This window comes from Myotis yumanensis, unplaced genomic scaffold (genome assembly GCF_028538775.1).
Source record: "Myotis yumanensis isolate MYYU_CA2020_CCGP unplaced genomic scaffold, mMyoYum1.0.hap1 SCAF_11, whole genome shotgun sequence".
In the NCBI taxonomy this organism is placed as follows: Eukaryota; Metazoa; Chordata; class Mammalia; order Chiroptera; family Vespertilionidae; genus Myotis; species Myotis yumanensis.
In genome coordinates, this window is record NW_027223762.1 from 72,399,572 (window position 1) to 72,415,962 (window position 16,391).

Genomic DNA, 16,391 nt, shown 5'->3' on the forward strand with positions numbered 1-16,391 from the left:
CGTTTTGATCAGTGGCAAGGCTGAGAAATGTCCCACGTTACTATCTCTATCACCTTGTGTGTGACCTGTTCACAGCCTCGGTTCACTTCTCTCAGGTTTGATGCCATCCTGGTGTGTTTGGGTGACGCATTCTGTGTTGGCACTCTAGATCCTGGAGCCATGGATACCGGCAGCTACCCACCCACCACCCCGCCGGCCGCTTAGAGGAGTAGTGGAGCCCTTCACCCCCAGCACCTCCATGCCTGCTAACCTCCGCGTCCACTTGTGTGAAGTCCGTCAGCAAACTCCACATGCTCTGCTTCAACTTCTTCATGTCCATCTTTTTGGCAGTTTTGGCATAATGAATTTCAATTTTATTTACCTGAAATAAGTATGTGACAAAAGTAAAACTAAGCAGAAGAAAGAGGCATTTACCACCAACATACTGTAAAATGAGAGTCAGGGAGTCAAGTAAAGAAGAATCACGTTTAAACTACAGAGTTAAAGAGCTTTCTTTGGACATATTAAAATAGAGTCCTTCACTTCAACCTAATTATTCTTGCTCAAATATTACCTTGGCCAACCTGGAACTCCAGTGTAAAAGAGAGGGTAAACCTCATAAACAACATGTTCCAAAATAATGTATACACACTTTTAATGATTATCAAGTGTTTACTAATGTACACTTCATTTTCAAAATTTAAAAGAATCTACAGAAATGAATAATTGTTTTTGTCAATGCCTGTTTTCAAACTGATGACCATTCTGGTCCTGGCACTGCTGCTAACGTGAAGCAATGGAATCACAAACACCAAGAATCATTTCGTTTGGTATTTGTGTGCCCTTAATCATCCACTGTTGCCGGTTTGGTGCCGTAAACTTTATCTTTTATGTATCCCATACAAAAAAAAGTCTAGTGGCACTTTGTTCAAAGCTTAGTCTGGCTTCACCCATTATTTCAAATTAGTTAGGCCTGAAAAGGAGTGAAAATTAAGTTATCATATTTGGGGGACACCCTATAGATGAGCCTATCATCTGCTATGAAACAGACAAATGCTTAATGCAGGTATTTTAATGTGAACTGAACCTGGCCAAGATTTTCCAGAGCCGAACAGCTAGCCTCAGCCAGTTGGCACAGAAACCCACTCTCTCTGCCCACAGCCTTCGTTCACACACTTCATGCGACTGGTTTATCACAACTTTAGAGAGATGGCTTGTTCAGCAAATCCAGTGAGTGCCAGTTCATCCCCACCGTCCTAATTAAGAATCAGCCACTTGGATAGCAATGGCTTAAAATCAAAAAGAAAAAACTCAAGCTCAGACCAACGTGACTCTCATTCAGGAAGCAAATGACACAGATCTCAGGAGAATACCAGGAAACAGAATTCATGTTTCATCTTTACCTTCTGAGGCTCAGCTACCAGGTTTGACTCTCCGTAACGAGTGATGTCTGATCCTTGGATGTCGGGTGGGCCATCATCCTCTTGTGCTGTCTTAGGCGAATGGCAAGGATACGCTGAGATGTCAGAGGTCCCAACTGGTCCCACAAACAAGTCACCCGACTCCTCATAATCACTATCAGCAGCCTGCACAAGGAAACAACTCTTTAAGTTTGGCAGAAGCTGTGGGAGGGGCTTAGACATATCCCTGAAAGAGAGTCCCTGTTTATACAGCAAGAGCAGAGGGTTCATTATGCTAAGTCAGCCGAGGTGAACTTCAAGGTACTTCTAGTTATCCTCCCATGGTACATAAACCCTACTAGGGAGACATGGTAATAACACGACTGTGGAATGAGAGTTAAAAGGAATACAGTCATCACAACAGCTACAGGGTCCCCTTACTTCTAACAGATTTAGGGTTTCATTTTACAGAAAGCATTCCTGAAATGGGTGACTGTCAGGAAGCCAGAGCAAGGGTCCTGCTGGGAGCCAGTGAGAAAGTCAATGCTGGCGGAGCCCAGCAGCAATAGATCATCTCTCTGGGTGGGGCCCAGGAATGGTTTAATTAGCTCTCCGTGGGACTCATAAGCACAATGAAAGTTGGAGAAACACTGGTCAAGAGGTCAATCTGAATTTCCACCAAAATATAAAAACCCAACTCTCATCCAAGGAAGAAAACAAGGTGAATAAACTATCCTTCCAATTCTTTTCCCTCTCCCACATGCAACCTGGTGTCTCCCCTTGCAGTCATTTCCACTTGTGTCTAAGCAGCAGACTCACCGGAAGAACCCTGACATTATCTAGTCCACAGACCTACAGACAGGAGCAGCTTATACAGAACAAACAGTGAGAACCAACATCAGAGCTACAGCCTGGTCTCCTGAGACCCACCCATGAACTTTTTTCCCTGTTAGCACCCGGCATCTTCTCATGTCTATAAGTTTTGTCTCCCTAACCAAAATATTGGCTCCTAAGAACAGAGTGTGTTTTCTTTTCTTTTTTTAATTAAATCTTTATTGTTCAGATTATTATAGTTGTTCCTCTTTTTCCTCCCCATAGCTCCCCTCCACCCGGTTCCCACCCCACCCTCTGCCCTTACCCCTCCCACTGTCCTCATCCATAGGTGTATGATTTTTGTCTTTTCCTGCACCCCCACTACCCCCCCCCCCCCCCCCGGAGAATAGTCAGTCCACTCCCTTTCTATGCCCCTGATTCTATTATAATACCCAGTTTATTCTGTTCATCAGATTATTTATTCACTTGATTTTTAGATTCACTTGTTGATAGATGTGTATTTGTTGTTCATAATTTGTATCTGTACCGTTTTCTTCTTCTTCCTCTTCTTAAAGGATACCTTTCAGCATTTCATATAATACTGGTTTGGTGGTGATGAACTCCTTTAGCTTTTTCTTATCTGTGAAGCTCTTTATCTGACCTTCAATTCTGAATGATAGCTTTGCTGGATAAAGTAGTCTTGGTTGTAGGTTCTTGGCATTCATCACTTTGAATATTTCTTGCCACTCCCTTCTGGCCTGCATAGTTTCTGTTGAGAAAGCTGACAGTCATATGGGTACTCACTTGTAGGTTACTGACTGTCTTTCTCTTGCTGCTTTTAAGATTCTCTCTTTGTCTTTTGCTCTTGGCATTTTAATTATGTGTCTTGGTGTGGTCCTCTTTGGATTCCTTTTGTTTGGGGTTCTCTGCGCTTCCTGGATTTGGAAGTCTATTTCTTTCACCAGCTAGAGGAAGTTTTCTGTCATTATTTCTCCAAATAGGTTTTCAATATCTTGCTCTCTCTCTTCTTCTGGCACGCCCATAATTCGGATGTGGGTACGCTAGAAGTTGTCCCAGAGGCTCCTTACACTATCTTCATATTTTTGGATTCTTTTTTCTTTTTGCTTTTCTGGTTGGGTGTTATTTGCTTCTTCGTATTTCAGATCATTGACTTGATTCTTGCGATCCTCTGGTCAGCTGTTGGAAATCTGTATAATATTCTTTATTTCAGTCAGTGTATGCTTAATTTCTAGTTGGTCCTTTTTCACAACCTCGAGGGTCTCACTAGACTTATTGAGGATCTCATTAAATTTATCAGCGGTCTCACTAGATTTCTTGAGTGTCTAAGTTTATCAGCGGTTTCTAGAAAATTCTTGAAAAACCTTAAAAGTGTGGTTTTGAACTCTATGTCCAGTAGTTTGCTTTCCTCCATTTCTGTCATTTGTGACCTGTTTGTCTCCACATTTTTTATGCTTCCCTGTGTTGATAGAGTGGCTTTGTGTGCTAGGTGTCCTATAGGGCACAGTGGCTCAGCCTCCCCAATTACCTGAGATAGACACTCTTGGTGCCCCCCCTTGTGGGCTTTGTGCACAATCTTGTTGTAGTTAAGCCTTGATTGTTGTAGGTATCACTGGGAGGAACTGACCTCCAGGCCAACTGGCTGTGAGACTCAGCTGTGTCTACAGTGGGAGAACTTCTGTGCTGGAGACACCCTTCTGGGGCAAGACTTGCTTCAGTGGGGCTTTGGTGCTCACTGAGTCTGCCCCCTGAGTGTGTCCCTTATGGATGTGAGGAGTTGTAATCTGGATGGTCCCACTCTGACCACTGGGTACACTGGCTCTTGGATCAGTAAGGAGGTGCTAATTTAGCCTCTGCCTGAGGCTACCCAGCAGGAGCTCAGCTGTGAAGGAATGCAAGCTGCTGTGGGGCCTTGGGCCAGCTGCAGTTGGTTAGGTAATTTTCAGATTGCAAAGGGCCAGGCCTTTCATATGCAAAAGCCAGCACACAGCTTGGGTGGGGCGGGGTCCCAGGGGATCAACAGGGCGGAGCAAGCAGCTATGGCTACTCCTCAGTCCTGCCCTAAGAGGACCCACTTCTCAGTGTCCCGGTAATTGCTACAAGCACCTCTGAGAGAAAGCCGCCCTCGAGATCCGACTGATGCCAGACAGTCTAGCCCAGCCGTGGGCAAACTACGGCCTGCGGGCCGGATCCGGTCCATTTGAAATGAATAAAACTAAAAAAAAACAAAGACGGTACCCTTTTATGTAATGATGTTTACTTTGAATTTATAGTAGTTCACACAAACACTCCATCCATGCTTTTGTTCCGGCCCTCCAGTCCAGTTTAAGAACCCATTGTGGCCCTCGAGTCAAAAAGTTTGCCCACCCCTGGTCTAGCCTCTCCCCGTATGAGTCTGGGTCCCCAGAGACTCACCCGGAACTGGAGTTCAGAGCAGTCTGGAACTTGAGACTCCCTCCCGATTGAAAGGCAACCGTGTCCTCAGCCGCCAGCCCTTTCCGCATGCGCCTCCGTACCTCTGCACTTTACTTCCATACCGCACCTCCTCTGAGTCTCGGTATGCTTTTCTCTTTCCTTCTAATTGTAGAATTTCCACTTAGCCAGCCTTCCTGTGATTTTGGATGATGTCTGTTTTATCTTTTAGTTGTATTTTTGAAGTTGTTGTGCGAGGCAGCAATTTCCGGTGTTTACCTATGCCGCCATCTTGGTTTCTCCCAGAGTGTGTTTTCTTTTAAAATCCCAAAATAGCTAATGCAAGTACTTTGCACATGCCAACAACTCCATGCACATATTGACTAGGTTACTGAAGCATGTCCACTTTTCTGCAAATAGGGCTAACAGTAAGGCAGGCTGGGTTCTGCCTGTGTCCTCAGCTCTGCTCAGTTCCCTGATGCCTGGGGCAGGGCAGGCATCTGAAAACTTCCACCTGATTAAAACCCTACAGCTCCGACACATGGCAGGGGTGATGGGAGCAGGAAAGATATACTATGGTGCTTGGAAGGGAGGACAGCTCTTTGCCTTTACCTGTAATCCAGGGCAGAAGTTGGATGTGTCATTAGGGTTATTATAGTCATAGTCTCCAATTTCTTCATAATGCTCAGTCCCCGTCTTCTGGCCTCGGGCGATTGTAAGTATCTATAATGCAGAAAAGAAAAACTGCAGAAAGCAATTTCCAGAAAACCAACCACTCAACTGGATCCTTATGTTCAATCTCCTAGAATTTAGTCATGAGGGCCCTCAGAAGTCATCTAATCCAACCAACTTTCCAATTGCACAACTCCAATTTAGAGCAAGCCTACCTAGTAGGGCTCAGCGCCTCCATCACTCCCAAATAAAACAGAGCAGCTGGTTTGCAATGAGATCTGTACACAACTTTATTTGAAAAAGGGTTTCTTCACTAAAATCAAGACTGCCTATAGCTCTCTGAAAAGAAGTCAACTTTTTGCTGCTTGCACAATTCTGATAGAAAACTCACTCACTCACTCTTTCAATGAGGCAATGGCTGTTCTCCACAGAGCTACAGGGAGAAACGTCAGTTCTTCTCCTGGTCATTACATCCAGGGTCCTTGTCCTGCCTTCCAGAGCCTCACAGGTCAGGTCTGCCTCCCCCCCTTTTTGTTGTTAATCCTCACCTGAGGATATTTTTTTCATTGCTTTTCATAGAATAGAAGGGAGAGAGGAAGGGAGGGAGAGAAATATTGATGTGAGAGACACATGACTGGCTGCATCCTGCACATGCCCTGAACGGGGTCAGGGTGCTAACCTAAAACTGAGGTATCTTCCCTTTACCAGAGACCCTTCGGTGTGCAGGATGACGCTCTAACCACTGAACACACTGGTCAGGGCTGCCTCTTTGGGGAGTGCCTGCTAACCACAGCCCTTTAGATATTTGCAGGCCCTTAAACCAGTGATTTTTACCTGGGGTGTGTGTCTTTGGGCTAAAGAAATGGTACTAAAGCTGTGTACAGTTTACAAAACCACAATGAGTATTTTAATGTAATTAAATACTCCGAAAGCAGTGCCCACAACTCAATGTTCTTGTAATAAAAATTCCAAAATAATATTAAACAAAAAGGGTACACAACTCCTCATGTATTGGCTGACTGCTATTAGAATCCCCCATTAAGATATTAAACTGGATGGCTAGTTGATCTGTGGAATCTCTAGGTAAGTAGAGCATTTACTAGTCCAGCATTCACTTTGCAGTGTTGAAAGTCGTTTTCCTAGTGTAGTGCTGCTGGAAGGGTGAGGGGATCCACAGCCCCTGTGACTGCAGCCCTGGAAACATGGGGAAATTTGTTCCTGTGGTTAATCACAAGCGATTCAAGGCAGAGCCAGGCCTCGTGGACGAACCCTACCATCTTCCTTCAGCTCCCAGCAGCCTGGCTCTACCTCAGGGCTGTTTTCTGAGTGGGGAACTTGGTGCTGGCATCTAACCAATATGCACAGTAGCCATAGTTGCTACCATTGCTGCAACTTTGTATCTTTCTGCACTTCTTTCTTTTTAAAAAACAGGTATCTTCTATATATATATAAAAGGCTAATATGCTTGGAAGTGTTCCTTCGTCTTGATTTTTTGAAATAGTTTGAGAAGGATGGGTATTAGTTCTTCTTTGAGTGTTTGGTAAAACTTTCCTGTGAAGCCATCTGGACCTGGGCTTTTGTTTGCTGGGAGTTTTTTGATTACTGCTTCTGTTTCATCAGTTATTACTGGCCTCTTTAAGTTTTCTGATTCTTCCTGATTCAGTTTTGGAAGATTGCATTTTTTTTTCGGAATGTGCCCATTTCGTACAAGATGTCCAGCTTGTTGGCATATAGTTGTTGATAGTGTTTTCTTACAACCCTTTGTATTTCTGTGGTGTCAGTTCTCACTTCACCACTTTCCTTTCTGATTATGTGGGTCCTCTCTCTTTGTTTCTTGGTGAGTCTGGCTAACAGTTCATCAATCTTGTTTATCTTTTCAAAGAAACAGCTCATGGTTTCAGTGATATTTTTTGGTATTTTTTTTAGCCTCTATGTCATTTATTTCTGCTCTAATCTTTATTATTTCCTTCTTTCTACTTACTCTGGGACTTTCTTTTTTTAAAATATATATTTTATTTGATTTCAGACAGGAAGGGAGAAGGAGAGATAGAATAACGTAAGCTAGGGAAAAGAAAATAGTATTAAGAAAACCATAAGAAAGAAAAATACATTTACAATACTGTATGTATTTATTGGAAAAGTCTGTATATAAGCGAACCCATGCAGTTCAAACTCATGTTCAAGAGTCAACAGTATTCTTAAAAATGCAGAAAGAAATGAGGTACCAATTCACACCTGTCAGAATGGCTATCATCAACAAATCAACAAACAACAAGTGCTGGAGAGGATGCTGAGAAAAAGGAACACTCGTGCACTGCTGGTGGGAATGCAGACTGGTGCAGCTACTATGGAAGACAGTATGGAGTTTCCTCAAAAAGTTAAAAATGGAACTCCCATTTGACCCTGTGATCCCACTTCTAGGAATATATCCCAAGAAATCAGAAACACCAATCAGAAAGGATATATGCATCCCTATGTTCATAGCAGCACAATTTACCATAGCGAAGATCTGGAAACAACCTAAGTGCCCATCAGCAGATGAATGGATTAGAAAACTGTGGTACATCTACACAATGGAATACTATGCTGCTATAAAAAAGAAGGAATTCTTACCATTTGCAACGGCATGGATGGAACTGGAGAGCATTATGCTAAGTGAAATAAGCCAGTCAATGAAAGAAAAATAGCACATGATCTCACTCATTTATGGATAATAAAGACCATTATAAACTTTTGAACAATAATAGATACAGAGGCAGAGCAGCATCGAACAGCCTGTCAAACTACAGCGGGAAGGTCGGAGTGGGTGGGGGGTGCGGGGGGTAAGAGATCAACCAAAGGACTTCTCTGCATGCATATAAGCATAACCAATGGACACAAGACACTGGGGGGGTGGGGAGGCCAGGGGAAGGTCAAGGGGAAAAAAAAGGAGACATACGTAATACTCTTTGTAATACTTTAAGCAATAGAACAAAATTTTTTTTAAAAATGCAGAAGGAGAGAATATACTATTATATGTCAACTAGTGGCCCGGTGCACGAATTCGTGCACATTGAAAGGAACTTAATTAGAAAAAATATTTTAATATCACCATTCGCCCTTTCTCTATAATAAAGTGTCAACCAAATTCACAATCGGCAATGACAGATCGAAACACACACGTGCAATTGGCGCCAGTGAGAGCTTTATATGTATCACACATGCACGAGTCAACTTAGCCTTTTATATATATAGAATACACTTGCTTAATTAGATCTGCTTTCTGATGTAGCTAAACTTTTTCCAGCCCAGTGAAGCACCCCAACTTCTCTTTCAGGTAATTGTCAGCAACACGGCAGTAAATATCAACATGAAGCAGATTATTATTGTAGACTAGAGACTTGTTGCACGAAGAGATTCGTGCAATAGGCCTTCCCTTCCTCCGGCACCTGGGACCCAGGCCTTCGCTCCGGACGGAACCTTCAGTCTTCGCAGCTCCAGATGGAGCCTTCAGTCTTCGCTCTGCCGCTTCGCCCTACATATGCAAATTAACTGCCATCTTTGTTGGGTAAATTTGCATACTCTCCAGACTGGCTGGTGAGCGTAGCGGAGGGATGGTTAATTTACATGTTTGTCTATTATTAGGTGAGATGATGCAGAAAGCACAAAGGGTAAGATATTTAACTGCAGCAGTGTTTGACTATATTCTGCACAGTGAGAAAACCTGAAGTCATTTTCAAGGTCCACCATTTCTTACTTCTTTTCAGTTGAGTCAAGTTTCTAAGCTTTCTAAATCTCCATTTCCTGGCTAATGAAAAGAAAATAGGATTCTACCAAGTCTCCTATCTACCTACTCCAGGACTTCTGTGAGGATCAAATAGATGAGGCATGGAAAAATGTTTCACAGATATTTAGTTACAGTGTGAAATGTTTCCACCTGGCTATAAAGCAAGTCATGTACCTGGGCTGAAGAAATTGCAAGGAGGCTGGTCGTTGCTAGGGAGAGGAAGCCGGGCATTGCTACGTGACATCATTACCCAGTTTCCACAGTGACTGTTTCCAGGCTGGGCTGGGCTGTGGGCCGCATTTTGCACCATGGGGTCTCAGCAGCATTGGCTGCGATTTGGTGGGCTATCGCTCCGGGGTAGTGGCAGGGCCTGTGTCCCACTTTGGGAAAGCTGAGTTTGTGGGGGCCAGGTCCGTGGTGCACGGTAAATGGCCAGTGCGCGTCAAAGCAGCTCCTGCATTGAGCATCTGTCCCCTGGTGGTCAGTGCGTGTATTAGCGACCAGTGGGAAACTTAACATATTAGCCTTTTATATATATAGATAGTACTGGAAATCCTAGCCACAGTAATCAGACAAGAAAAAGAAATAAAAGGCATTTAAATTGGAAAAAAAGCCTTCATTATTCGTAGATGACATGATATTATACATAAAAAACCCTAAATACTCCACCAAAAAACTACCAAATTTAATAAATGAATTTGGCAGTGTAGCAAGATACAACAACACCCAAAAATCGATGGCATTTTTAAACACCAATAATAAATTCTCAGAAAGAGAAACTAAACAAACAATCCCATTTACCATTGCAACAAAAAAATTAAGATACTTAGGAATAAATTTAACCAAGGAAGTAAAAGACTTGTACTAGGAAAACTATAGGACATTGAAAAAAAAAGATAGAGGAAGATATAAACAAGTGAAAGAATATACCGTGTTCATGGATTGGTAGAATTAACATCATTAAAATGTCCACGCTACCCAAGGCAATCTATAGATTCAATGCAATCGCTATTAAAATACCAAAAGGCGAGGAGAAACCAAGATGGCAGCATAGGTAAACACCTGAAATTGCTGCCTCGCACAACCACTTCAAAACTACATCTAAAGGCAAAACAGACATCACCCAGAACCACAGGAGGGCTGGCTGAGTGGAAATTCTACAACTAGAAGGAACGAGAAAAGCACACTGAGACTCAGGAGGTGCGGAAGTAAAGTGCAGAGGTACGGAGGCGCGCCTGCAGAAAGGGCTGGCAACGGAGGACGCCAGTGTCTTTTTCAATCGGGAGGGAGTCTCAAGCTCCTGATGGCCCTGACTCCAGTTCCGGGCAAGTCTCTGGGGACCCAGATTCATATGGGGAGAAACTGGACTATCTGGCAGTGGGCGGAACTCGAGGGCAGCTTTCTCAGAGGTGCTTGCAGCGATTACCACGGGACACTGAGACCCAGGACCTTAGGGCAGGACCAGCCATAGCTGTTTGCTCCGCCTTGTTGATTCCCTGAGACCCAACTCCACCCAAGCTGTAAGCAGAGGCTTTTGCATATGAATGAGCTGGCCCTTTGAGATCTAAAATTACCTAACAAGCTGCAGCTGGGTCAGAGAGAACCAGAACATCCAAAAGAAGGCTCAAGGTCCCACAGCAGCTTGCATAGCTTCACAGCTGAGCCTCATCTGAGCACCTCCAAACCCCCAACAAGGAAGAGGAATCTGCAGATCTCTCCATAGCTCCTGCTGGGTAGCCTCAGGCAGAGGCTAAATTAGCACCTCCTTACAGATCCAAGAGCCCATGTACCCAGTGGTCAGAGTGGGACCATCCAGATTACAACTCTTCAGATCCATAAGGGACACACTCAGGGGGCAGACTCAGTGAGCACCAAAGCCCCACTGAAGCAAGTCTTGCCCCAGAAGGGTGTCTCCAGCACAGAAGTTCTCCCACTGTAGACACAGCTGATTCTCACAGACAATTAGCCTGGAGGTCAATTCCTCCCAGTGATACCTACAACAATCAAGGCTTAACTACAACAAGACTGTGCACACAGCCCACAAAGGGGTGCACCAAGAGTGTCCATCTCAGGTAATTGGGGAGGCTGAGCCACTGTGCCCTATAGGACACCTAGCACATAAAGCCACTCTACCAACACAGGGAAGCATAAAAAATGTGGAGACAAAGAAACAGGTCACAAATGACAGAAATGAAGGAAAGCAAACAACTGGATATAGAGTTCAAAACCACACTTTTAAGGTTTTTAAAGAATTTTCTAGAAACCGCCAATAAATTTAGTGTGACCCTGGAGGATATGAAAAAAGACTGACTAGAAATTAAGCATACACTGACTGAAATAAAGAATATTATACAGATATCCAACAGCAGACTAGAGGATCGCAAGAATCAAGTCAATGATCTGAAATACGAAGAAGCAAAAAATACCCAACCAGAAAAGAAAAAAGAAAAAAGAATCCAAAAGTATCAAGATAGTGTAAGGAGCCTCTGGGACAACTTCAAGCGTACCAACATCCAAATTATAGGGGTGCCAGAAGAAGAGAGAGGGCAAGATATTGAAAACCTATTTGAAGAAATAATGACAGAAAACTTCCCCTACCTGGTGAAAGAAATAGACCTACAAGTCCAAGATGCACAGAGAACTCCAAACAAAAGGAATCCAAAGAGGACCACACCAAGACACATCATAATTAAAATGCCAAGTGCAAAAGACAAAGAGAGAATCTTAAAAGCAGCAAGAGAAAGACAGTCAGTTACCTACAAGGGAGTACCCATACGACTGCCAGCTGATTTCTCAACAGAAACTATGCAGGCCAGAAGAGAGTGGCAAGAAATATTCAAAGTGATGAATAACAAGACCCTACAACCTAGATTACTTTATCCAGCAAAGCTATCATTCAGAATTGAAGGTCAGATAAAGAGCTTCACAGATAAGAAAAAGCTAAAGGAGTTCATCACCACCAAACCAGTATTATATGAAATGCTGAAAGGTATTCTTTAAGAAGCGGAAGAAGAAGAAAAAGGTAAAGATAAAAATTATGAACAGCAAATACATATCTATCAACAAGTGAATCTAAAAATCAAGTGAATAAAAAATCTGATGAACAGAGTAAACTGGTGAATATAATAGAACCAGGAGCATAGAAAGGGAGTGGACTGATAATTCTTGGGGGGAAAGGGGTGTGGGGGTGCAGGAAGAGACTGGACTAAAATCATACACCTATGAATGACGACAGTGGGGTGGTAAGGGCAGAGGGTGGGGTGAGACCTGGGTGGAGGAGAGCTATGGGGGGGAAAAAGAGGAACAACTGTAATAATCTGAACAATAACGATTTAATTAAAAACAAAAAGGAGAAAAAAAAAAAGAAATATTCAAAGTGATGAATAGCAAGAACCTACAACCAAGATTACTTTGTCCAGCAAAGCTATCATTCAGAATTGAAGGTCAGATAAAAAGCTTCACTGATAAGAAAAAGCTAAAGGAGTTCATCACCACCAAACCAGTATTTTTGAAATGCTGAAAGATATTCGTTAAGAAGAGGAAGAACGTCAGCCTGCAGACTCAAAGGTCCCAGGTTCAATTTCGGTCAAGGGCATGTACCTTGGTTGTGGGCACATCCCCAGTAGGGAGTGTGCAGGAAGCAGCTGATGAATGTTTCTAACTCTCTATCCCTCTCCCTTCCTGTCTGTAAAAAATCAATAAAATATATTAAAAAAAAAAAAAAAAAGAGGAAGAAGAAGAAAAAAGGTAAAGATAAAAATTATGGCTGAAACCGGTTTGGCTCAGTGGATAGAGAGTCAGCCTGCGGACTGAAAGGTCCCAGGTTCGATTCAGGTCAAGGGCATGTACCTTGGTTTCGGGCACATTCCCAGTGGGAGATGTGCAGGAGGCAGCTGATCGATGTTTCTCTCTCATTGATGTTTCTAACTCTCTATCTCTCTCCCTTCCTCTCTGTAAAAATTCAATAAAATATATTTAAAAAAAAATTATGAACAACAATTATATATGTAACAACAAGTGAATCTAAAAATCAAGTGAATAAAAAATCTGATGAACAGAGTAAACTGGTGAATATAACAGAATCAGGGGCATAGAAAAAGAAGTGGACTGACAATTCTCGGGGGCGGGGGGGGGGTGTAGGGAGTGGCGGAAGAAACTGGACAAAGATCATACACCTATGGATGAGGACAGTAGAGGCGGGAAAGGGCAGAGGGTGGGGTGGGAACTGGGTGGAGGGGAGTTATGGGGGGGGGGGGGGGAGAGGAATAACTGTAATAATCTGAACAATAAAGATTTATTTTAAAAAAATACCAAACGGCATATTTCACAGATCTAGAATAAATACTCCAAAAATGTATATGGAACCAAAAAAGACCCCGAATAGCCACAGCAATCTTGAGAAAGAACAACAAAGCTGGAGGGATCAGAATGCCAGATATCAAGTTATACTACAAAGCCACTGTAATCAAAATAGCTTGGTAGTGGTACAAGAACAGGCATATAGATCAATGAAATAGAACAGAGACCCGAGGAATTGACCCAAGACATTATGCTCAATCAATATTTGAACAAGGAGGCAAGAACATACAGTGGAGTCAAGACAGTCTCTTCAATAAGTGGTGTTGGGCCCTAACCGGTTTGGCTCAGTGGATAGAGCATCGGCCTGCAGACTGAAAGGTCCCAGGTTCGATTCTGGTCAAGGGCATGTACCTTGGTTGCGGGCACATCCCCAATAGGAGGTGTGCAGGAGGCAGCTCATCGATGTTTCTAACTCTCTATCCCTCTCCTTTCCTCTCTTTAAGAAATCAATAAAATATATATATTTTTAAAAGTGGTGTTGGGAAAATTGAACAGATACATGCAAAAAAATGACACTAGACCACCAACTTACAGCATACACAAGAATAAACTCAAAATGGATAAAAGACTTGTGTAAGTTGTGAAACCATAACTATCTTAGAAGAAGAAACCAGAGACAGCAAAATCTCAGACATCTCTGGTAGCAATGTTTACCTACCCCCTAGGGCACAGGAAACTAAAGGGAAAATAAACAAATGGGACTACAACAAAATAAAAAGCTTCTGCACAGCAAAAGAAACCATCAACAAAATGAAAAGGGAGCCCACTGTATGGGAGAACATATTTGACAAGATACACCTAATAAAGGGTTAATTTCCAAACTATATAAGGAACTCATACAACTTAACAAGCAATCCAATTTAAAAATGGGCAAAGAACTTAGACACTTCTGCAAAGCAGATATACGGATGGCCAAGAGACGTGAAAAAATGCTCAGTCACTCATCATTAGAGAAATGCAAATTAAAACGACAATGAGGTATCACCTCACACCTGTCAGAATGGCTACTATCAACAAATCAATTAAGTGACAAGCGCTGGTAAGGATGTGGAGAAAAGGGAACCCTAGTACACTGCTAGTAGGGTGCATCTATTATGGAAAACAGTACGGTGTTTCCTCAAAAAATTAAATATGGAACTGTCATTTGACCCAGTGATCCCACTTCTAGCAATATAACCTAAGTCAGTGGTAGGCAAACTGCAGCTCGGCAAACCGCAGCTCACGAGCCACATGCGGCTCTTTGGCCCCTTGAGTGTGGCTCTTCCACAAAATACTGACTTCTGCGCATGGGCCACGAAGTTTCAATCGCACTGCACGTGTGCACCTGCACGTGGTATTTTGTGGAAGAGCAACACTCGAGGGGCCAAAGAGCCGCATGTGGCTCGGGAACTGCAGTTTGCTGACCACGGTCCTAAGAGAACCAAAAAAACAATCAGAAAGAATGTATGCACTCCTATGTTAATAGCAGTGCAATTTACAATAGCTAGGATCTGGAAACAGCCCTAGTATCCATCAGTAGATGAGAGAATAAAAAAGTTTTGGTACATTTATACCATGGAATACTAAGTAACAGTTAAAAAAAGGAAGAATCTCTTACCCTTTGAGACAGCATGGAGAGACCTGGAAAGTATTATGCTAAGCGAAGTAAGCCAGTCAGAGAAAGACAAGTATCACATGATCTCATTCATATGTGGAATCTAACGAACAAAATAAACTGATGAACAAAATTGATCCAGAGACATAATTGGAAGACTGGGGGGTGTGTGGGTGGGTGGGAAGAGATCAACCAAAGAACTTATATACATAACCCATGGATACAGACAATAGGTTAGTGAAGGCCTGGAGTGGGAGATGGGGCGGACTAGAAGGAGTCAATGGAGGAAAAAAGGGGATGTATGTAATATTTTCAACAATAAAGATTTAGGAAAAAAAAAAGAAAAAACAGACCCTGTCAAGGAACAGGCAAAAAAGGAAGAGAAACTGACTACTACACATCTGATACCAAAGACTAAACAAAACAACCAGGAATGCAAATGAGCAGAGGGCTCTGATCAAATGGAACTTGGCATGAACCAATCTGGTCACCCTGGAGACAGGGACATGCACTTGCTCCTAGCATTGCCAGAAGAACCACAGGCAAAGGAAGTGAACAGTAACCAGGGTACAGCACCAGATAGTCTCGAATGTTCATCCTGACAGTCACAGAAGGAACTCAGGACACTTGTGCAGTTCTAGCAAACTCCTGAACGACTGCACAGTCAGATGCTTGGCACCTCCATTACCCAATGGGTCACAGTCAGCTCCCGTCTACACCTTGCTTGTGGGGAGGCACATGGGCTGGGGAAAGCATCAAGCTAGTGAATCCACAACATCAATGAGAACATGAGAGAATCCAAAAACAACTCACATCGTGTACAAACCTCAACAAAAGATTTTGTTTATCCCCCCTAGCATTTCAACATGCAGGCCTGTGTATAGTCTTCCAACCAGGAGAGCCATTTCCTAAACATTAGTGTCCATCATCTCCCTATGAGCTTTTCCCTTCAGCTCTGCCTCACCCACCCTGGGTCTTCAGATAACTTCTCTTGGCTAACACACATTCCTGCTCATGCTCTCGCGCCTTTTCCTTGAAGGCACAGCCTAACAGTCAACAATACCAGCCACTGGACGCCTCTGATGCTATAAACAGGCTCAACAGCAGCCTTGAGGAAACAAGAACCAGCCTTACCCTGGTGCCCGGTTTGAGGTGCAGCTGAGCTAGGTGATCAGCCTCATAATGGAAGTCTGTAGGAAGGGTGGTGGCTCTCCAGTTCTGGTTCTCCAAAGTAGACTTGGTCAGAATAGTAGCAGCCTATTAATTAAAGAAAAAAAGTGCTTTCTAGGCATCTTTAATAAAAATGGTTAACACCTATTCTTTTTTAGGAGGAGCTTGGGCATAGGCAGCACTAGTCTGCCAAGAGTCCCCAACAACT

The 16,391-nt window shown here is 43.1% G+C and overlaps 1 protein-coding gene across 3 annotated transcripts in view; it reads right to left on the reverse strand.

Moving 5' to 3' along the window:
- The window catches only part of NCAPH (non-SMC condensin I complex subunit H), a 44,418-nt gene that overhangs the window by 6,107 nt on the left and 21,920 nt on the right, over window positions 1–16,391 (reverse strand). For all 3 annotated transcript variants that reach the window (XM_070428556.1, XM_070428558.1, XM_070428557.1), the window contains exons 12-15: window positions 16,148–16,270; window positions 5,235–5,345; window positions 1,383–1,565; window positions 251–361 (exon numbers count right to left, since the gene is read on the reverse strand). In XM_070428556.1, coding sequence (XP_070284657.1) covers window positions 251–361; window positions 1,383–1,565; window positions 5,235–5,345; window positions 16,148–16,270 — 528 coding nt within the window. The remainder of the gene's footprint in view (window positions 1–250; window positions 362–1,382; window positions 1,566–5,234; window positions 5,346–16,147; window positions 16,271–16,391) is intronic.